The 23,004-nt window shown below is 40.5% G+C and overlaps 1 protein-coding gene across 1 annotated transcript; it reads right to left on the reverse strand.

Annotated features, from left to right (window-relative positions):
* Positions 1-3,029: 3,029 nt before the first annotated feature.
* On the reverse strand, positions 3,030-22,703 carry LOC139713874 (arginine--tRNA ligase, cytoplasmic-like). Its single transcript, XM_071625577.1, has 15 exons — positions 22,579-22,703; positions 17,871-18,014; positions 16,979-17,170; positions 15,588-15,677; positions 13,164-13,389; positions 12,716-12,852; positions 12,082-12,211; positions 10,893-11,000; positions 8,822-9,000; positions 7,816-7,925; positions 7,259-7,364; positions 6,191-6,304; positions 5,675-5,733; positions 5,085-5,332; positions 3,030-3,169 (listed from the first exon to the last, which is right to left on the reverse strand). The coding sequence occupies exons 1-15, from the start codon at positions 22,621-22,623 to the stop codon at positions 3,060-3,062; spliced, it is 1,998 nt and encodes a 665-aa protein (XP_071481678.1). The 5' UTR covers positions 22,624-22,703; the 3' UTR covers positions 3,030-3,059.
* Positions 22,704-23,004: the final 301 nt, after the last annotated feature.

Genomic DNA, 23,004 nt, shown 5'->3' on the forward strand with positions numbered 1-23,004 from the left:
CAGGGGAGATGGTGGTATAGCAATCTTGTTTGTGTTTTTGCATTCTTAGTAGATGTGCCATGTCTCTGATGTTGCTGTGTACTGCTCACACATCTTGTTTTCTTTACTCCAGATGCTTTATGAAAACTTCTAGAAAATAGTTGCATTGCCCAACAACACACTCCAAGAGAACCTGCACACATGGTTCGTCAACGTCTTTACTCAAGTAGCCTTGACTGACAATGATGGCTAATAATTTGGCAACCAGAAGCCCAAAAAGTTGATTGGCCAATTGTATGATAGTTGCTATGCAGTAGCGCCGTCATAATTTTGAATGCAACTTTAGCTTGTCCCTGATATACTTACCATTTCTGGTATGACTTACCAAAAAGGAACTTAAAATAATGTATGCATTGTGTGCTTATGCAAGAGTAAAAGCTGAATGTGAATACAAAATTCAAAATAAATACAGAACATGAATATTGTATTCCGTATACTTGCCTGTCTCATTGTGTCTTTGCAGTGTTGTGGTTCAACGTGAATTGAATGAAAATTAAATACACGTACACATAGTGCTAAACCAAGAAGGTACGAGGTTCACATTACCTCCTTGGCTAAACATAGGATCAGATAGCAAGATAGGCCCCCTGGTAGAAATTAACACAAATCGAGCTCTGTGTCAGGATATTTGAATCTTATCTTTCATATACAGTGTAAATTATATATATATTTTTTTCTCTCTCTCTCTCTCTCTCTTGGGTGGGGGAGGGCGGGGGGTTGAAGGGGAAGGGGATGGAAACCCAGTGTGTATTCTTAGCCTGAAAAAGGAGAATGCTTGAGGGATTTATAGCGAATGCATGCACACACACATACACACAAACACACACACAGCCCCCAGAGGCTCAACAAAACTGATGCAATTATACAGGAGAATGAATATGTATTCATATATGCGAATTTATTCGGAGCTTCAGTCAAGTATCATAACTCCATTGCTATACGCCTACGCATTTCACTACCTTCATGTTTATAAATCCATAAAGTAAATCAAGATGTAAACTGACTAATAAACAGAAATTAACTGAAGTTAAAGGCTACTTCACCTTGATTCACATGAAAAAAAAAATTTCATTTAATACATGCCAATATTTTGAATGTATTGATGCTGATAAATGCAAACTCTTGAGTTAACTTGATTTATCGGGAACAATGTTCCCACAAGGAAAAAAAAAGGAAAAAATATTCATACATATTTCATATTTGGAAGTTTACTTTCAACCCGACATGATTATTCATCATTAAGAAGAAAAAAAAAAGGGAAATCCAGTGTTTATCAAGAGAAAGCAAGAAGAGACTTGTTTCTGACAAGATGGTTAACCTGCAAGAAAACAAACTGAACTTTTAACCTTGATACCACTCATATTGCTACCACTACTTGTGATATATTTTAACCACTTTTGTGCATGATACAAATCACAATTTAAGTAATATATGACACTCTTGATAAACACCAAGAGCTCTTCTCAAGCAAAAGTTTGAATGATAATGACCTTTGGCTTCAGGAAAGTACTTGAAAAATTCAGGTCAAATTAACAGGTAAATTAGACCAATTACACCAGAAATAAACACTTTCACCAAGTTTTCCAGAAGCTCTAAGCTGCCCTAAATAAGAGGAAGAAACCCATAAAACTACAAGGCAAGAGAAAAACAATAGATAAAGCTAAATTATAATCCTTTGTGGATTTTTGGGAAACTATCAGGCACATGATTAAAGCTTCTTTGTCATATTGCAATCATACAACATGGACAATATGATTAGGGTTCTACATGTGATAGCAGGTATTATGAGTTTACACAAGACGCTCATATCGCCCAAAAACGAAAAACAAAACAAAACAAAAACGTTTTGATAGTAAAATATCCCCAAACAGATTGACCACATCCTGAGCAAGCTCTTCTTTTTGTTTGCATTTTTTTTCTTCATCTTTCAAAAAGGCTCAAAACAGGTCTAGCAATGCATACACATACACGGTAATCTGCATAATCAGCCATTCCACAGCAAGTTTCATATCCAGTACCTGCAAAATGCATTGTATTACAAAATTACCAAACCTTTACCTCAAGAACAATGACTGAAGTAGGACGAGTACTTTATCAGACATTACGAACATCCCTCTTTCCGGACTTTTCAATGTTTAGCATAAAGACTCTTTTCAAATTGAGAATCTACTAAGGCCACTGCTCTTTGGTAAAGTTACATTAATATCAGAGAAAATGAGGAGCATGAATTTGGCATATTCAGAACAGCCAAACATTGAACCTATCAAAACACAACAAAACAACTCTCACCTTGAAGTGGGAGATATAATGTGGTCCCAACATCATATGATTTTATAACTCAAGAAATGTTTGTGGCATTCTTCATTTTTTAAAGGCACATGGTCCTGGTGGTTTAGTCAAATGTGTACGCAGGCGCACGGCGCAAGTTTCCTATAGAGACCTGAGCTATCGACTCCTCTTTAGCGCTCACGCTGTGACCCATTTCCCCGAGTCCGAGGAAGTATGATCCACTGTCGTCAGTGGTCATATCACAGGTCGGCTCATGATTCGGCTGAGGGGGATGACAGCTTTAACAAATTTCTTTTGTGATGTCATAATAAGAAGCACATATGCATGCACCCTGGCACTACTACAGATTGCGTGATGCACAGAGAAGACAACAAAGGCAACATGACTTAGCAACACCTATTTACGTTACTCTTGATGACAGCTCAACTTCGGCAATCTTCGTATCAATGCTAATGGTGATCGGCAGTATCATCAACAGCGCCCTCTACACTACCAGGACTATGCGCCTTTAATTGAATGCATCTCACATTCCTAGCTCTATCTTCACATAAAGAATATGCTTTGGGATTACACAGTGTAGAATGTGTTCTGTGAAATAATGAACATGACACACTACACGTGGGCTTCAAGATACTTTGAAGAGAAGTTTCCCACCCCCCCCCCCCCCCCCCCCCCCCCCCCAGCACATCTTCTAGCCATCTTGTTCTCCATGGCTCTTACTCTTGGTGTCCCTACATCCTCTCTACTGGCTGCAGACCCAGGAGATCGAATCCCTTGGCCATCACAGCAGCAGTGGCTTCACACAGCAATAGGCGACCTGTGTTCACACTCTGGATCTCACCTGCAAGAAGATTGATGGGAATGTGAACACATCTCATTTAATATGCAGAATAATAACATATGAATATGTGACTCACGTTGACATTTTCAGCTTCCCCTGCAAAGTGGCAAGAAGTGTGATTTTATCACCTGCAGGGGGATATGTGAACACAACTCATTTATGCATAATAACAACATATAAGTATGTGAATCATGTTCACACTCAGTTTCCCCTGAAACACAATCAAAAATGCTCAAAGAAATTCGATTTCATTGCCTGCAGAATTGCACAATATCTAACTTGTGTTCACACTCTCAATCTCACCAGTGACTGAATCATACAGACATTAAAGCAGTCCATCTATGAAAGGTCAGTGAAGTCTAGTCAGCAACAAACCCTGACCATTCATAAGAAACTCTTTTAAGAGGACTTAAAGCCTTTCACTAAAGAAATCAAAGCTAAATTGCAAGATAACGTGAAGATTACACTTCATAAGCTTTCAATAGAGAAGCATGAAACATAAAGCACATAGACGGAGATAGAGATGTGGGTGGAAAACATATAAATACGGACACAAATGGATGAAGAAGACAAATATATAGAATACAGGGCACAACGAGGATCAAGCAGACAGAAAAATGCAAACATATAGATAGATGGTGACATGTTTGACAGAAAGACCCAGTTTTGACTTGAAGTTAGCACGCCATATCAAACTAGAAATGTCGCTATGGCGACTGGTATGCCTCCGCCATAATGCATGATTCTCCTAATAGGTCTAGATAGTTCATGTGGACAATGTGTGATTACATTTTCACAAAACTGGCAAAATATTGAAATGACAAGTTTGTCACAAATGTGTTGAATGTTCACCTTCCTTGACCTTGGTTTAATTGGATGAATAGGAGAGCATGTATTTGGGGATTTAAGGACTTTAACTTGACTTTGACCCATTCATACATTTAATGCAATGAGTAATTTTCATGGTACCGGTATGGAGAAAAAGTGCAATTTCTGTACTGAATAGTATTTGTTACCATGTTCATCTGGCCTTTGACCCTAAAATTCATAAGATAATCACTTTCAGGAAGAACATGCATAGATATGCAGTAAGTTTCACGATAAATTGAGCCACTTCCGAGATATGGAGGAAAAAGTTAGTTCAGCACTTTCACTTGATCTTTGACCTTTTGACCTTTGAGGCAATAAAAAAAGAAAAAGAAAAAAACTCTCCAGAGAATTTCTATTAGGTTACACATGCATACACCAAGTGTAAAAAAAAGAATACTAATCCTGCTGGCATTGCATGAACATGAGGGAAATAGTAAAATTTTGAAGTGTTGCACTTGACCTTTGACCCCTGACCTTTGACCCCATGAACCCTACATTCTCTAGATAATCACTGCCAGTCAGTACATGTATATACTACGTTCCATGAAGATACCTTGAACAATTTTCCAATTTACAGAGAAAAAAAAGAAGTTTTAATACTTTTACTCGACCTTTTGACCTTTGACCTTTGACCTCATGACCCAAACTTTCACCAGAGAATCTAAATTGGGTAATACATGTATACACTAAGTTTCAAGAAAATATCTTCAGGCATTGCATAGATATGGTGGAAATAGTGAAATTTTATGTATTTGACCTTGACCTTTTGACCTTTGACCTTGAGCACGTGCACCCAAAAGTTGATAGGCACAACTTCACCCCCTAATACACATACATGCCAAGTTTCATTAGGATACCTCAACAGCTTTTGATAGTTACCTTGTCCACAAAATTCATTACGGACGGACGGAAAGACGGACGGACGGACGGACGGACGGACGGACGGAAGGACGGACGGACGGACAACCGGAAAACATAATGCCTCCGGCACCACTTCGTGGCGGAGGCATAAAAATGTTGCAGTATATCAGATCAAGACTCTAACCTGTCTGTTTGTCTTTGACAATGCAGTAGCAAACCTCGTAGAACTCTGTGAAGGTGTTGGCCAGCTCGTAGAGGTAGTCACAGAGAGTGTGCAGGAAGAGGTCGTCCAGGATGCGGGAGATGATCTCCGGGAAGCGCATCAGGCACTTGGCCAGCTTCCACTCCTTGGGGTGGTCCAGGGGGACGGGCGTGGTCTCCGCTGCCTTCCGCAGGGCTTCGGAGGACACCTTGGCATTCCTGGCAATAGACCTGAGTTGCCATGGAAACAAACATCATCATCATCTTGCGTATTATCCCCGAGACAGAACTTGAATTTAGCAGGCAAAATATCTGTCATTACATAACAGCAAATGTAAAACACATCCAACTTTGAATAACATCAGAGACTGTGACAAGTGTTTCTAAATTGTCTTTAAACTTTGCAGGTCTTCTTGTGTACTTTGGACATGACTGACCATGATTACTAATACATGTGCTGTCCTTAGGGTAGAATTTCACCATACACCTCATCCTTTTGAAAGTCTATTGTTCAAGCCACATCCTATGGAGTTATTGAAAGATGATAGAACAAAAGCATAGTCTCCAACTCACCTGATTCTGGTGTATGCATAGAGTAGATAGACAGCAGTGTTTCCTTTGTCATCCAACATCTGTGATAAGACACAAATTATAACAACAATGATGATAATAATGATGACAGTATTAATTACAGTAGTAGTAGTAGCTGTATCAATGATACAATACCAGTAATAATTATGATAATAGCAAAAGAGAGAATCCTTTTCAAGTGAAATGATATTCCTTCCTACTTTGTCTTTTAAGCACTAACAAACATAACATGAAACACATTATAAATGAGCATTGAAATGATCAATGTTTAAGTAGTAGCCATGATAAAATATTAATGGGCATTCGTACTCGAGCAGGACTCGAACCTATGACCTCCTGCTCCTGCTCGAATATGTACGTCCATGATTTCTTTTATCATGGCTGCTACTTAAAAATTGATCAATTCAGTGCTTATTTATGTCGATGGAGGGGAATTTGTCAATCAGCTGCAATAAAAACATTTTAACGGAAGAATTTCATGAATTTGAAGCAGCTGACCTTGTCGAAAGAGAAGACATAGTCATTGGTCCTACGATGACTGAGATCTGCATACTTGATGCAGCCATAAGCCACAGACTCCTGGGCAGCCTTCAGCTCTTCAGCTGACAAAACCTGCAGGATGAAAACAAAGAATAACAGTCTTTGTTAAAGAACCAAAATCACATTAAAATTTGAAAAACAAACAAGATATGATAGACACATAAACAAAACCCCAAAACAAATGAAAAACGAGCACCCACATAATGCTGATATATATCTCACATAGTGGTGAATTTGGGACAAAGCCGGCAACTGTCTGTCAATTTTACAATGATAATTGTACCATGCGACAGCAGTGGTCAGGGAGAAAGCATGTCCTAATCTCACCCTGTCCTTCTCCCTTTCTCTGAGGGTCTTTTAAGGAATACCTCATACCATCATCTCAAAGAAATACCTCATCTCACTACTTCCTTCCTCTTTTTTTTTTTTTTTTTGAGGGTCTTCAAGGAACATCTTCATTCCTTTTCTTCTCTTTGAGGGTCTCCAAGGAACATCACATACCCTCTTCTCTTATCATCCCTCATCGTTTGATTGAGGTCCTCCAAGGAACACCTTGGAACCGTTCATTTAGGTTGTCAGCCCTGACAAGTTGTCAAGTCTCTGACAATTACCATAGCAACAGTCTGTGACTAGAGCCTTTCAGCCAATCAAAATGAAGGATTTTACTGAAGTTGTCAGAGACTGACTTGTCAGGGCTGACAACTTTCATGACACTTTGCCCTTAATTATCTCACTATATCCCACCCCTTTTCTTTGAGGGCCTCAAAGGAATGCTTCATACCTTCGTCTCTTATCATCCCTCCCATTTTAAATGAGGTCCTCCAAGGAAAACCTCACACTCTCACCTCACTCACCTTGTCCATTCTTTCTTCCTCAAAAGTCTCTAAGGAACAGCCACTGCTGACATCATACCTTGTCCTTCCCTTATCTCTAAGGGTCTCCAAGGAATACCTCACACCCTTGTCTGACCTTGTCCTTTCTTTTTCCTAAAGGATCTCTATAGAGCACCTAAAGATGAAATCTTACCTTGTCCCTCCCCTTGTCTTTAAGGGTCTCCAAGGAGCGCCTCATGCCTTCATCCAGAAGGTCCACCAGCCGCACCGTGTCTCCAGATCGCGTCTTGAATTTCTTCCTGATAAATTACGATAATTAAGGTGACATGAAAACAATAATAACAACAAAGATTACAAGCTTGTAATGTGGCTGGCACTGGTGATTTCTAGGTAAGCACAACATACATACGAAATACAGATATCTTTGAGAACCAGATAAAAATCACATTAAGCCTCTGTCAAATGCTAAAAACTAAGGCGTCATCATACCAACACTATTTGTACTATGACTACTACTTTAATACCAACACTCCTCCTGAAAATGCAATATTCTCGTCTCTATGCACAGACTCAATACACAGATATGACAGAATTCTATTATAGTCGGTGAACTTTGAAAATATAACTCCAGTTGATTATCACCACCTTGTCATAAATAATCAAAAGGTCCTTAACCATTGGCAGGATCTTGGTTAACGGCCTTGCCAGGAAAATGCCAATATCCACAAAAAGCCTCTTCGTTGTACTCACTTGTCTTCTCCTAGGACGACTCCAAAGCCAACATGCTCTATCCTGGTTTTGTCGGGATCGTACCAGCCCAATTTGCGACATCCACTAAAGATTGCATCAAAGTGAGTTCCCTGTTGAATGAGATTATAATAATAATAATGATTCATGTGACTTATAATGCACCAAATCCACTCTGATCTGCTATTACTTAAAGCGCAATAAACAAATTAAGGAACATACAGAATTACCACGATTACTAATGAGGACTAAAAGATATGTTTTAAGGTGATTCTAAGCAGAATTAGATGATTTACATATCTCTGTGTCATCTGGGAGGCTGTTCTACACAGAAGGCAATACATGCACCGTGATGCACGAAGGCTCATTCTCCCCATGTTATAGTCAATATTGGTATGACAATGTCTTTAGAATTCAATTATCGTAACTTTTGCGCACGTGCGTACTAAAGAGGAGCTGAACCTTGAACACAGTGAAAAACAATCAACAAAATAGTAAAAAGGAAACAAACAATACAATCTTTAACTGGTAAGCAGTAAAGAGACTGTAAAACTAGGCTACAGTAAGCTACAGTGTTCTGACGTTTTAGTGATTGAAACAACTGAGTTTTGGGTAGATTAAACAAAAAGGAGCACCACCAAAATTGATCTTGGAGGAAATAAAAGCGTGGATGCAAAAGTTTTCAATGTGCAGGATGGGATTTGAACCCATGACATGAATCCAGATCCTGATCCACTACACCACAGTGCCCCAACATCCAAATTTGAATTCATTATACGTACTTTAAGTCTTATGACCAGTAGAAGACTTCTTTCCTGGTCAACTTTTCACTGCAGTAAGCAGTTACAGCTGTACTTGTGTGCATAAAACTCTATGTCCATGGTATATAAAATACACAAAGTCCATTTCTGGCAGATATATAATATGATATTTTTGTTTCATACAAGCTCTGCGAGATTTTTAAATCTAACTCTTTTATAGTGCAATACTATGTAGAGGTCTGACATACCTGACCCATGTCAACAACATAGATCAACCAATCTCCCTTCTCTTCGTGCACTCGCTGTCGGAGCGTCGCCATGTCCGACGTGTCATAGGTGTACCCGCCGTCCGACTTGACGATGGTCAGAGGAACGGAGCTCCCCGGGGTGAACATGATCTTCCTTCCCTCGTCCTCTTCCAGCACACCTTCAGGGGGAAAAAAAGGGCCAGAGCCTGGATTAAGGCTAAGTAGGGCATACTTTCCTTAACCCTTCGTGTGCTTTGAGTGCGATTGGCACACAAATCCCAATAGCATTGTACACACTGTATGAAGTCCCTGGCACAGAAAGGCTGAATGGATTTTTAGCCCAAAATAAAGGACTAGTCACCTCCAAATATCAAAAATACAATGCCTTTTCAAAAAAATACTGGGATGTTTTCATCACTAAGACATCCCTGTCATGTCCAGAAATTGTGCCAACAACATTCTGTTCATCAGGATTAACATCTACAAACTCAAAAACACATGTGAAAAGCACACAGAAATTATGTCATATGAGTAAGTAAAATTGTCCCTTTCACTTTGCTATCACTATGCCAACGCTACACACTAGCACTGGTCCAATGGTCCAGGACCAGTAAAAATCCCTGTTGGACCAGTACCTTTTTCAGGTATGGACCACTAAATAATTGAAAAACTGGGTACCTACTGGTCCGACAGACAGGTTGGACCAGTAGAAAAAAATGGGTTAGTGTGCAGTCCTGACTATGCACAATTTCAGACAAAGTTTTATATCGTACACTATAATATCATTCATGACTCTCTAACTCATAACACAACTAGATATATCGCTACGGCTACTGATATGCCTCCGCCATAATGCATGGTTCTCCTAATAGGTCTATAGTACAATGTCTTGACAATGTGTGGTGACAGTTTCACACAATTGGCAAAATATTAAAATGACAGGTTTGACACAAATGTGTTGAATGTTCACTTTTCTAGAACTAGGTTCAATTGGATGAATGATTAAAATGTCAGAGTGCAGGTATTTGGGGAACTGATGATTTTTACTTGACTTTTGACCCTTTTATAAGTTTATGCATTGAGTAATTTTCAAGGTATTGAGAAAAAGTATAATTTCAGTATCAAATGGGAAAATAGCATTATCTAAACCTGGCCTTTGACTTTTGACCTCACAGTTCCAATGAGCATCACTGTTAGGTTGAACATGCATAAATATGTAAGTTTCATGATGATACCTTGAGTTACTTTCGAGATATGGAGGAAAAAGTGCAATTTAGCACTTTCACTTGACCTTTTACCATTTGACCTTTGACCTTTTGGCAAGAAACTTCCCCAAAAATATATATTGGGTAATACATGCCATACATCAAGTTTAAAAAAAAAACCTTCAGGCATATTGCATTTTAAGGAAAGTAGTGATATTTTGAGGAGTTGACCTTGACCTTTGACCCCTGACCTTTGACCCATGACCCCCAACTTCCCTAGATAATCACTGCCCATCGGTACAAGCATATATACTAAGTTCCATGAAGATACCTTGAACCATTTGCGAGATATGGAGAAAAACATGAAATTTCAATTTTTTTTTCACAAAATAACCTGTGACCTTTGACCCTGTGACCCTAAAATCCACACAAAGTATTATCCCCCGAGGATATACCCTCATACCAAGTTTGATGTAAAACCACCACACGGTTCTTGAGATATCGACAAAAACAAAACGGGACGGACAGACGTACGGACGGACGTACGGACGTACGGACGGACGGACGGACGGACGACCCGAAAACATAATGCCTCCGGCCACTTCGTTGCGGAGGCATAAAAATATTTTCATATATCCAAGAAGACCATGATTTTGGTAGATAGGTTGACAATCTTCGTAAGTGCTGACACAGCACTAACATCATACTTGTTTTATTTCAATATTCTGAAGCTGGTAACTGCATTACCAGTAGCAAATCTCTCATTTCACGAAAGCAGCAGAAAAGACTATGGGCTGGAACACAGACCATGCTCAATTTTTCACACATTATTATTGAATAATTGAAAGAAAAATATTTGCACCAACCTGCCTTCTCGAGCATTTCCACCACTGAATTCATCCTTTCCTGGTAGAAAGACTCTCCCCTGGGAACTAGATTCTTTATGTCCAGTCTGTCATACACCTTATTGAACTCTGTGGATATTAAGAGGGGCACATCAGAAATGTTATTTAGAATGGTAGTCTTGAACCAAAGGTCATTGTCAAGAATATCTTGTGACATGTTTTACCACAAAGTGATCATCAATAAGTGTACAAAAAGTTGAAAACGTAAAGACTCATAGAGACAACACATGATGTTTAATCATGTCCAATATATGACTTAGGTATGAATATCAAATTGCAGTGAAAAAAATAAAAGGCGCAGACTCTTCCAAGAGAGTTAGTAATTGAATGTCTGGTGAAAAATGTGAGTTGTGAGTGAAGTTTGAAAGTGCTCCTGGGGTACGTTTCATGAAGTCATCACATGAAAGTCGTTACACAAATCTCAGAACAGCCAAAGTTGCTCACATGTAGCTATGAGAGACTTTCAAATCTATTTCACGAAGTCTCTCATAGGTGTGTCTTATGAGCAAAAAAGTCTCCCATGTGACTTTCATGAAATGGACATCAGATTATCAATTATGCAAAGAAATTATGGGAGTTCCATAGGCTAGGAGCAATAGAGGATTAAGAGAGAAATGTGTTTTTACTTTGTCATCCACTCTCAAAGACAGAGATTTAATGTGCCATGTTTGCACGTCTAACTCAGCTGATGGTGTGCCAAGTTTGCTTATTCTGCTTAAATGCACAAACCCGCCAAAACCCATCGATTAATCGCCCAATGCCACAGTACAATGAAAGCATTTCTCATGATTCCATTCCTGTTGCATGTAGCATGAATTTTATGTGATGACTGACTATCAACTGGTGTTCCCTACTGGATCTACAAGTAAATTCTTGGTTTCTGTCACTGTTTTGTGTGAAAAGTCATGCCTCTTCAATTATGTAGCATCTGGCCATTACAAAGATTAACTATCATAGATTTGTCATACAATTGACATCACTGTAAAGCTTGGCATTTTCTCCAAAACTTTGCTTATTACATGTCTAGGGTAATAGAAATTTATTAAAGTTACATAGATTGGAAAAACAGAATGTGTTCCCAAAGCATGACTATGTTGCGGTCTAAGAATATGGCACAATGAGGGTTCACACCATGGCACATAACACTGACCTCTCTTGGAGATGTCACAGATGAGCTCCCATGCCTTAATGATGTCTGGTTCGTGGCTCTGGAGTCTGACCACCATGCTGTAGGCTCTCTTCTTGAACTCCTCGTCATGGTCAAACCTCACCTTCGACTTCTGGTTCAATCAAACGGCAAAATTATCATTCATTATCAAAAACTCCCAAACCAGTTGATGGAAAGTGCATACATATGTGCACTAATTGCTTCTTTTCATCTAAGTAATTCTTTTTTAAACTGCCACTAGATTAAGGTCAGGGGCCAAACTCAATTTGAATGCTTTTGTGAATTTCCAAGGGGGGGAGGGGAGGGTGGAGGGGATGTGGAATAGGTTCAAAGGACCCAATGCCTTTCCTGCTTTCTTTAGGGTCACTAATGCCTCAGACACCCTGTGGTGCACAGGTGGAAGTATGTTATGATGGCTCCAAAGCGTCACAATATAGTTAGGACATCTGTTAACAACTCAGTTTCCCTACAATCAACAACACAGAAAACTTCTTCCAACTATTAACAAACAGTATGATTTGCTTCATCTATTCCCACAGTCATAAATGGTCTTTCAATAAACAAAAAAAAAAAGAGAAAAAGAAAAGAAGAAGAATATGTATGCCTCTTAGCTGACCTTGTAGAACTTCTGGAGATCATGGATGGGTGGAGACTCGTTGAGGTAGTTAGGAAACTGGTCTGCCAAGTGAGTGATCAGCATACCAAACTGAGTCCCCCAGTCTCCCAAATGGCTCACCTTCAGGACGTCATGACCTTAGGAGAGAGAGAGAAAAAAAGGGTCAACTAAAGTGGTACCTTCATTAAAAACAATAATCTTTTCAGCCATTTGAATAATTATGCAGTACCCGCTACATGCTGTAAAGGATTATTTGATATCATTCACCCACAAATAGTCTCAATTTTAGTAAAAGTCATTTACAAAATACTGCTGTGATTTCACTTTCTTCTCCAGAATCTATGTTGCTCTCCAAGCAAGAGGTTCCATGAAACTTCTGGCTCCTTGGTTCATTCTAGCCCATTACTACCACCAATTTGTAAAATTCCCCAAGCTTTGAGAAACTTACCCACAAATTCCATGAGCCGGAAAATGCTCTCCCCAATGATGGTCGACCTCAAGTGACCAACGTGCATCTCCTTGGCGATGTTTGGTGAGGACATGTCAAGGACAATCCTCTTCCTCTTCTTGATGGGTGGGGGCATCACCCCCTCGGTGAGGATGGAAGTGATGAGGGGGGCAACAAAGGCCTTCTTGAGATGGATGTTGATGAAACCTGGCCCTGCAATATCAACCTGTAGTTAATGGATAAAAAATCTGTTTAGACTTCATTCAATGGAGTGAACCAATATTTTGAGATAAAGTTTTTCTTACCAGTACTGAAATGTTTGACATATTTGAATTATTCATTGCAAATTTGACCTAAATCAGACAAGGAGTAAGGAAGCCACAGCTCTTTGAATAAATGAACCATACAGGGTGACAAATTAACCCAGGGTGGGACTTGTGGACAACTCTCCATTCATTTTCTGTACAAAATTTCAGTATTTTAAAGTTTTCTTTGGATTCACAAAAACATGGTTTAACTTCACAATATGTATTTGCGAAATGCATTCCTCTGTGCCATATTTGGATTTCAGAGAAAAAGTTATGCTCATTGTTACGAAAATTGGAAAAATGTGAAATTTTAAGGATTAAACGTTGGAGACATGTCCACAATTACATCACAAGCTGTCTGTCGCCCTCTAGTGACTGTTAAACTTTGCAAAACGGGAACTTCCTTGTTCCTTGCCCAATTTGGCTCGAATTGGCAGTGATTAACATATCAAATATTTGAATAATAACCACCTAAACACGAAGGCATTGTTTCCCTTTAAGATTTAAAGTGCAAAATGTTCTAGTTGACTTCTGCATAGAGTACAACCACACAAACAGTATAGTGGAACTTAGATTTGAAATCAGTCTTAAAGCAGGAGACTTTCAAAGTTTCAAAGCGTCAACAAGTAGTAGTTAATGGAACTTTGTCTAAACCAACCCATGTAATGAGTAGCATACCACAGGGCAGCATTCTTGGACTGGAGTTATTCCTCATTTACATTAATGATCTGCCCAACATTATTGGTTTGCCAACAACGTCAGTTAAACTCTTTGCCGACGACGCTAAACTCTACTCTGTGGTAAACAACATCAGTAACCACACGGCCCTGCAAAGGGATCTTAAAAACCTCAACAAATGGGCAGACACACGGAAGCTACCTTTCAATACAGAAAAATGCAATGTGGTTCATTATGGGAGGAATAACCCTTGCTTCAGCTACAGTCTTACATCTCAAGGTCCCTTCATCTCATCTTCTACCACTGAGAAGGATTTAGGTGTCACGTTCGACAACCAGCTGAAATTCTCAACTCATGCAGACAACATCACAGCAAGTTCAAATCGCAAAATGGGAATTATCAAACAATCACTTTCTTCACTAGATCAACGATCATTCACTCAACTCCACAAATCTGTAGTACGCCCATCACTGGAATATTGCTGCCAGATATGGCACCCTTGCTTGTAAAGGGATACACAAAAGATAGAGAAAGTCCAAAGACGAGCAACCAAGTCAATACCTAACCTCAGGAATCTCACATATCCAGAGAGACTAGCAGAACTGAAATTACCTTCATTAAGTTACCGCAGACACCGAGCAGATCTTATCCAAACGTTCAAGATTATGAATGGGCTGGAAGACATTGGACTGAGCAAGTTTTTTGAACTTGAGAACTGACAACAGGACTAGAGGGCATAAGTATAAGGTGACGAAGAACAGATGCTAAACTCAAAAGTGGTTAAATGTCTTCTCACAGCATATTATCACGGAATGGAATAATCTCCCGGATTATGTGGTAAACAGCACATCACTCAACTCTTTCAAATCCCACTTGGAGAAAGCATGGAAGTTAAAAGAAAGGACAAATATAACCCCGAACAACAATTCTTATGCCCATGTTCTCACTAAACCGCACAGCACAGAAAACAGAAGTTTGTTAGTTACCACATCCAGAAGTTGGAGCAGCAGAGGGGCAAATAACTTCTGTATAACTTTAATGCCCACAACCAGGTATGTTAACCAGGTATGTTCAAATTTTTGCATTTTAGTGATATTGGTCACAACTAAACACAAAAATTTAAAAAGGCAACAAAGTCTGTACAGCCACAGGCCCTTTCCTCCCAAAAGCATACAATCATTTTGACAAAAATTCGTAGCTTGGCAACTGACTTACAGCTAACTCAACATCTTCCTTTGTTGGCTACTTACTGTACTTTCACATGATATAATCTTTCGCGCTGCAAAATTGTTTACCCATTCAAAATGTGTAAGAGAAAATTGTGAAGATATCTGCGGGTTTTACAATTCACGCTAGCCATAACTAGCTTGAAATACGCGAACATTAATGTATCTCAATAATTTCTGCTTATACAGTAATGCGATAGCTGAGACCTCACCTTCTCTATGACATCATTGGATGGGATGTTTGCCTGGATTTGCTGGGCAACAACCCTAGGAGAGACAGACGTTCCCTGAGCTTTCAGTTGCTGTAGAGGTAAACAAAGTAAAGTCACGTACACCGCATGTGTAACTTCATCCTGAGAGACCTTTCATATTAATTTCTGCTTGAAATGCTACACTACATCTGATTGGCAGGATCCTTCATGAGCTTGCAATGATTTGCTTTGTAGTGAAAAAATTAAAAACTAGAAAAGCACTCTGAGAGCGCAGACCTCCGCCAAGCAGCTACTTTCCACTGATGATCTTGCTCTTCCCAAAGAGATTTTTCTCCTCTCCACCACTGGGGGAAAGCTTTTTGGGCTCTTCCATAGAGATCAGTGATTTCCACCCACAGGTATACATGCTGAAAAATCACCTGATTTCCCAATATAGAAGTCTTTGTTACATCATAAAAACTCTCAGCTGCACGGCGCGCCTCGCCCTAGCAGAAACTAGAGAACGCGTTTGAAGACCTCAAAAATGCGCAGCTTGAACTCCCAAGTTCATTGACCCTCCCTGTCAAAATATCAAAAATCCTTCATAAATTCCCCAAAAATTCTTGGATCACTACCAAAATTTAATCATTTGTTACTTGGGTCATTCTCAACCTTTCCTGTAAGTTTCATCCAAATCCATTAATTACTTTTTGAGTTATTTTGCACACACATAAACAAACAAACAAACCAATGGCAACGAAAACATAACCTCCCTTGTCGGAGGTAATAAGAGAAAATAATGTACAGAGAGTTTCCTTCTTTTTTTCTTTTTCAGATGAAGATGGTGCTGTTCTTCATGAAGCAGTCTTTATTTCTTATTATGGTATAGATTGAGTGTTACAAAAAGTGACTTGATTCACAGGAGTCTTCTACCCCTTACCAAAAAAAAAAGATTCAGTCTGAACGTCCCATTCCATAACAATAGCTTTGCCTGTGCATACGGGGCTTGACATTAATGGTGGCCCAGTGGCACTGGGCCACTAAATTTCCAAAAAGAGTATCGTTTGGTCTGATCCAGCACTATAAGATTAAAAATGTATTGTTGTGTTTCTGTTTATTTCGGGCCACTACATTTCTTTTTCAGGCCACCATAATTTCAGATTAATAGATTTTAGTGACCCAAACTGACCTCCACAGAAAAAGTTAGTGTTGAGCTCTGATATATACTTAATACTTGATATATGTTTGTATACCTAAAATATGATATTGTGGGATTAAACAATGCAACTGTTTGTACTTTAAATCACCTCATATACACTAAGTAACATTGCCAGATTACTTGAACCAAGGACCAGATGACTCAGAGTCTATAGTCTTATCCACTAAGACATATAGTGGCTGTGAATTTTCACCTGAGCAATGGCCATTGCACTGTTGCACTGGTAATCACCAAATTTCTCCTGCTGGCTGGGCTGCACCGTCACAGGGGCATTGGGGAGGGCGGGGTAGGCTACCCTCAGCGTTGTCCTAAAGATCTGCATCAGCTTATCACAGACATTGCCAGCATGGTCGTTGCCCTGGGATGATTCCTCTTCTTCTATACTCTGCAAGACACAAAATGAGGCTGGATATCATTAGATAGATACAAATGAATAAAGAAATGCTAAAACAAACATAAATACAAGCATAGATAAAGAAAGAAATGAACCAATAAATGAAAAATGATATCAAAACATGTACTTCATCATGAAAATTAAATATGAAAATATATCAAAATGTGTTGGGTTTTTTTTTTTCCGTTGGAGTCTTAAAATATTAAGTATGAAGCAACTAGGGTGAATAAAACTCCATGAGAGACAGAAATATGACAAAGTTTCACCCATAGAGCTTAGTCAAGTAATAGTCTTGAAAATAATTAATTATTATCAATAGCTTGATAATTAAAGCCCTGCAAGTGAAAACTCACCACATTTCTTTCTTTTTGCAACAATTTCATTCAAGCGATTTTTTTTATCACATACATTCAAATAATCTCTAACTCTTTCAGGAAAAAGGAACAAGCGAAAGGAAGGATTTTCAATAATTAAGTTTTATGAGACAAGCACGATCATCCATTCCTGAAAACAATATCCCTTCATCCATCAATCATCTGTACCTTCATTTCTGTAGGTAACTATCTATTCATCCATTTCATTCAACTTGTTATGACAGTAAATTATACTTTGCACACAAATGAAAACATTTGAATTGATGCCAAAAACCACTACCAAGCTAGTTTTTGTTTTGTTTTGTTTTTTCCCCTACCCGCTTGAGGTGCATGATGCGATACTTCAGCTTCTGGTTCTCGGTCTGCAGAGCCTGGAGTTCAGGAGGAACAGACTCCCAGTCGGCCACGCCTCCATTCTGGAGCTCCTGAATCTCTTGCTTCAGAGATGCAATCTGCGCCTCCTGCAGCAGTTTGCAGAAAACATTGATTGAGCATTGTCATTAATATGTGGTCATTTAAGAGTGCTGATGGAATTTCAAGACTTAAAGGGGAAGGCTAGTAACTGATCAGTGGGAATCAGTGGAAATGCTGGGAGATGATTGTTCCAATCCTTATGGGATTCATTCAAGAGTTCATTGTATATCTATTGTTGTGTGAAAATGATTTGCTTCAGAATGGTCTCATATTCAAGTAATGTGCAGATTAATGCTCCGTCACTGACCAGGGACGCTAACCTGGAAGCATTAAACTGCACATAACTTGAATATGAGACCATTCTGAAGCAAATCATTTTCACACAACAATAGATATACAATGAACTCTTGAATGAATCCCATAAGGATTGGAACAATCATCTCCCAGCATTTCCACTGATTCCCACTGATCAGTTACTCGCCTTCCCCTTTAAATAGGTTTTCTAGTATGGTAGCATATGAATGAGTCATATGGGGTGCTCTCTGAGACCGAGTCTCTGATTCAAACCTTGCTTGGAATAAATAGGCCTACTAGTAATCATCATGATCATAGAATGGGTAAATAGGAAATGATGCAATTCAGAAGAAATTTTGCAACAGAAAGGTTAGATCCCCTTATTTTCAGGCATATGATCTAGTAATCTCAATAAAAAGGAATAGACAAACAAACGAACAATCGAACATCTCGTTAAAAATAAAAGTATGCAAAATAGAGCTAAGTTTATGCCTTGGAATAGAGTAAGTAGAATACAAACCGGATTTCTAATCCCTAGCTAGGAGTACTGGACCCTACATTGTGAAAGAATTTGGGAAAAAAACATTATGTGTACCCTCCTCTAGCATTAACAATGCACTGCACTCGAAGTAAGAATTTGGTGGTTCTATTCTAATTTCTATCACAGTGATGACGAGATTGAGCAACTCGCGAGTAGACAGAAAGATCCGTCTGTCCGAAGGAGTCTTTTATTTTTTGACATTATCGCTCTGGGGATCCGTATCCGGGCACTTACCCCCTGGGCAACTACCCTCCGGATAACTACCACAAGGATAATTACCCCCCAGGGCTATACCCCCCTAGGGCAACTACCACCCGGACAACTACCCTCCTAGGGCAATTACCCTCCAGGGCGATTACCCCACTAGGGCAACTACCCTCCTAGGGCAATCACCCCCAAGGATAATACCCCTAGGAAAACTACCCACCGGGTAACTACCCCCCGGATAACTACCACCCGGATAACTACCACCCAGATTATTACCCCCGGAAAATTACCCCCTAGATAAATACCCCCGGATAACTACCACCCAGATAACTACCTCCCGGAGAACTACCCCCTGGATAACTACCCCCCCGATAACTACCCCCCGGACAACTACCCCCTGGATAACTACCCCCCTTATAACTACCACTCGGAAGACTACCATCCGGAAAATTACCCGCTGGACACCTACCCCCCAGATTCAGTGATTGTTTAAGTTGTATCTGTATTTGAATTCACTGGAGTTGTTTGTTTGTTTGTTTGTAATAATGTATTATTTCACAGTGCTATCTGGGGGTAGTCATCGGGGGGGGGGGGGAACGCCTCATGAGGCCCCCTATTCACTTCTTTTTCATCTCACATCTGACGTATAAATTGTCGCAACTTTGCACGGTGATTTTTTGTTACACACACATGTCCACTATCCATGATGATCCGACTGAGTCTGATCAGGCCGCTAGGTGCGGCAGTCTTGCATTGTGCGAACACGCTAGCGCCCATGTTTTGATGGGCGCTCTGCATCGGTTGATTAAAACTCGATTTTTTAAATAAAAAACAGACAGGATTTTTTCTTCTTTTCATCATGGATAGTGGACATGTGTTTGTAACAAAAAATTACCATGCAAAGTTGCGACACTTTATACATGAGGAGATGTGAGACGAATAAGAAGTGAATAGGGGGGCCTCATTTTGTGGTAAGCTCCGAACTTATGGAAGTGGACCAGTTAAAGACAAACAGGGTAAGATCCTCACTACAGAAAGACAAATAGAAGAAAGATGGACGGAACACTTCAAAGAATTACTTAATAGAGCTACACCTGAAGAGACACCAATTATAGAAACAGCAGAGAATGATTTGGACATCAGTATTGAACCCCCAAGTAGAGAAGAAATTATTGCAGCTATTAAGACACTGAAGAATAATAAAGCCCCTGGAAGAGATGGTTTGAGTGCTGAACTGTTCAAGGTTGACCCACACAGGTGACACCAACCCTTCTGAAATCTCTCTTTCATGTTATTTGGGAAGAAGAACAAGTGCCAAAAGACTGGACAAAAGGCATCATTGTCAAAATACCCAAGAAAGGTGCACTAAACGACTGCAACAATTGGCGAGGGATAACTCTCCTCCCAATGTGTAGTAAAATTCTGGCCAAGATTATTGTACAACGTATATCAGATGCTGTAGATGGAGCTCTTAGGCCAGAAGAAGCAGGGTTCAGAAAAAGACAGGGGTTGCATAGATCAGATCTTCACATTGAGAAACATCATCGAACAGTGCACAGAATGGCAACGAACACTGTATGTTAACTTCATTGACTTTGAAAAAGCATTTGACAGCATTCACAGAGACAGTCTTTGGCAAATATTACGACATTATGGAATTCCAACAAAAATTGTGCAACTCATCAAAAGTTTCTACAAAAATTTTTCCTGCACTGTTGGAAATAGCAACCTTTACTTTAAGGTGGAAACGGGTGTTCGGCAGGGATGCGTGATGTCTGCCATTTTGTTTAACTTGGTCATTGACTGGACAATGAGACGTACAATGGAGGGATCGCAGAAAGGAATCCGCTGGACTCTCTTCTCCATGTTGGATGACCTGGATTTTGCAGATGATCTGGCTCTGTTGTCACATTCGCATAGTCACATCCAAGAGAAGACTAACCATCTGTCTACATTTGGAGGACAGGTGGGACTGAAAGTGAACCAAAGGAAAACGGAAACAATGATTCTTAATAGTGACAACCCCACGCCAGTCAAGGTCTATGGTGTCAACCTTCCCAGAACAGAGCAGTTCGCATACCTGGGCAGCATAGTACGAAAGGATGGTGGAACAGAAACTGACATCAGGAACAGACTGAACAAGGCAAGAAATGTTATGAGAAGTATAAACAGTATCTGGAAATCACAGCAGTGCACCTAGAAAACCAAAATGAAATTGTACAATAGCTGCGTGCTGTCAACCCTTATGTACGGATCTGAATGCTGGCGAATGACCAGATGCGATGCTGCCAAGCTATCAGCATTCCACACCACATGCCTGCGTAGAATCCTGCGCATTTATTGGCCCAACAAGATATCCAACTGCTACCTCTTCTTACAATGCCGCACTGAGGACCTGGAGACTCTAATCACCAGGAAGAGATGGAGATGGATTGGACATGTCTTAAGAATGGACGCAAGCTCCATCCCAAGAGTGGCTCTTCGTTGGACACCTGAAGGGAAAAGAAGACATGGTAGGCCCAAGCAGACGTGGAGAAGAACAGTAGAAGGAGAAATATCAGATCACAGACAGTCCTGGGCTTCTCTACAGAGGATGGCCAGACGGGTGGAGAGCCTTCGTCGCTGCCCTAGCGTCAATTACCGTATGGTCGCCACTTGTGTGTAATTCTTGTGCACGTCCGCGCTGGCGAACTAATATCGGCACTGAATTAGTTCGCCGCTCATAGCCTGCAACATATTATTAGCGTGTGTGTTATACATACGCTTCAATGAAGGAGGCATTGTCGGTCACCGCGTTTGAAAATCTCCCTTAATCTGCCACCCGAAATCCTTTCTAAATCAAAAACATCCTCGCATTAAAAATGGTTTTATCACTTGTTACATATGGTAAAATATATTTTGATTACAATTATTTGTGTTTTTACGGAGGAAAAAGGTGAATTACGAATGTATTTTGAGAGTGATGAAAATCCGTCGCCCAACCTGATCTCCGATCGCGGGTTACATGCGATGTGAATGTCTGGCGACCTTACCGCAGTGGCGAACATACCGTAATTGACGTTACACGCCAGGGGGCGTAAAGGGTTGACCTGACCTGACCTGAGGGGGCCTCATGAGGCGTTCCCCCCCGGGCCTCATGAGGCGTGGGGGCGGTCCTCATGAGGCGGGGCAGTCCTCGTACGCGGGAGCGGTCCTCATGAGCGGGTTTCCCGGACTGATTACCCGAGGAGGGTAGTTGTCCGGGTGGTAGTTGTCCTAGGGGGTAATTACCCTGGGGGGTAATTGCCCTAGGGGGGTAGTTGTCCGGCGGGTAGTTGCCCTCGGGGGAATTGTCCTGGGGGGTAATTATCCCAGTGGTACGGTAGTTAGTTATCCGGAGGGTGGTTTTCCAGGGGGTAGTGTTCCTAGACCCCTGCGGATCCGATCCGTGAACATGGTTATTGCCTTGGTGAAGCCAGACGCAGTCTCCGCGGAACATATCCCCGGCCCCGACGACGACCAGATACACAACTCGCGAGATGCTCAATCAAGTCTTTTATTCAAGCAAATCAAAAACGATAAAACATTACCTGTTGCGAAGCACGTGTGGTTAATGTCTCAACCAATTTCTCCATTATCAGTCGTTTATACGGCAGCCTCAATAATCTGCGTAAGCTTGGGTACACTTGCTTGTTCTCACGTCACTCAGTTTGCCAGTCGTAGCACCCTAGCTGACGTCGTCGACGTGTGAGCAGCGCGAGCGCGCACTGCACCGCGGCTCTCTAACCCCACACGGCGTACTCGCTCCCTACTTGGCCCTGCACACGTGTGATGCTGTTGCACTGGGTGCATCGTGGCTGACGAAATCCGACTGAAACAACGCAGTAAACGTCCTTCAATTGGCAACATACAATGTACCATGGAAATGTGTGTAATGTACTTCTTCGCAGTGCCCTGTTGTTGCGCAGAGATCAGTGCCTGTGATGACTACACAAAACAAAAAGTTATCTCACCTT

Source organism: Diadema antillarum, unplaced genomic scaffold (genome assembly GCF_040938485.1).
Source record: "Diadema antillarum isolate AM-2024a unplaced genomic scaffold, OU_Dant_1.0 seq00002086_RagTag, whole genome shotgun sequence".
In the NCBI taxonomy this organism is placed as follows: domain Eukaryota; kingdom Metazoa; phylum Echinodermata; class Echinoidea; order Diadematoida; family Diadematidae; genus Diadema; species Diadema antillarum.

What these genes read in the sequence shown, in the direction of transcription:
- LOC139713874 (XM_071625577.1), bottom strand. Translation starts at nt 22,623, where the DNA reads ATGGAGAAATTGGTTGAGACATTAACCACACGTGCTTCGCAACAG. An exon ending in GCATCATGCACCTCAAGCGG is followed by an intron (nt 17,171 to 17,870) that starts GTAGGGGAAAAA and finishes TGTGTCTTGCAG; the next exon opens with AGTATAGAAGAAGAGGAATC. An exon ending in CCGGCTCATGGAATTTGTGG is followed by an intron (nt 12,853 to 13,163) that starts GTAAGTTTCTCA and finishes CTCTCTCCTAAG; the next exon opens with GTCATGACGTCCTGAAGGTG.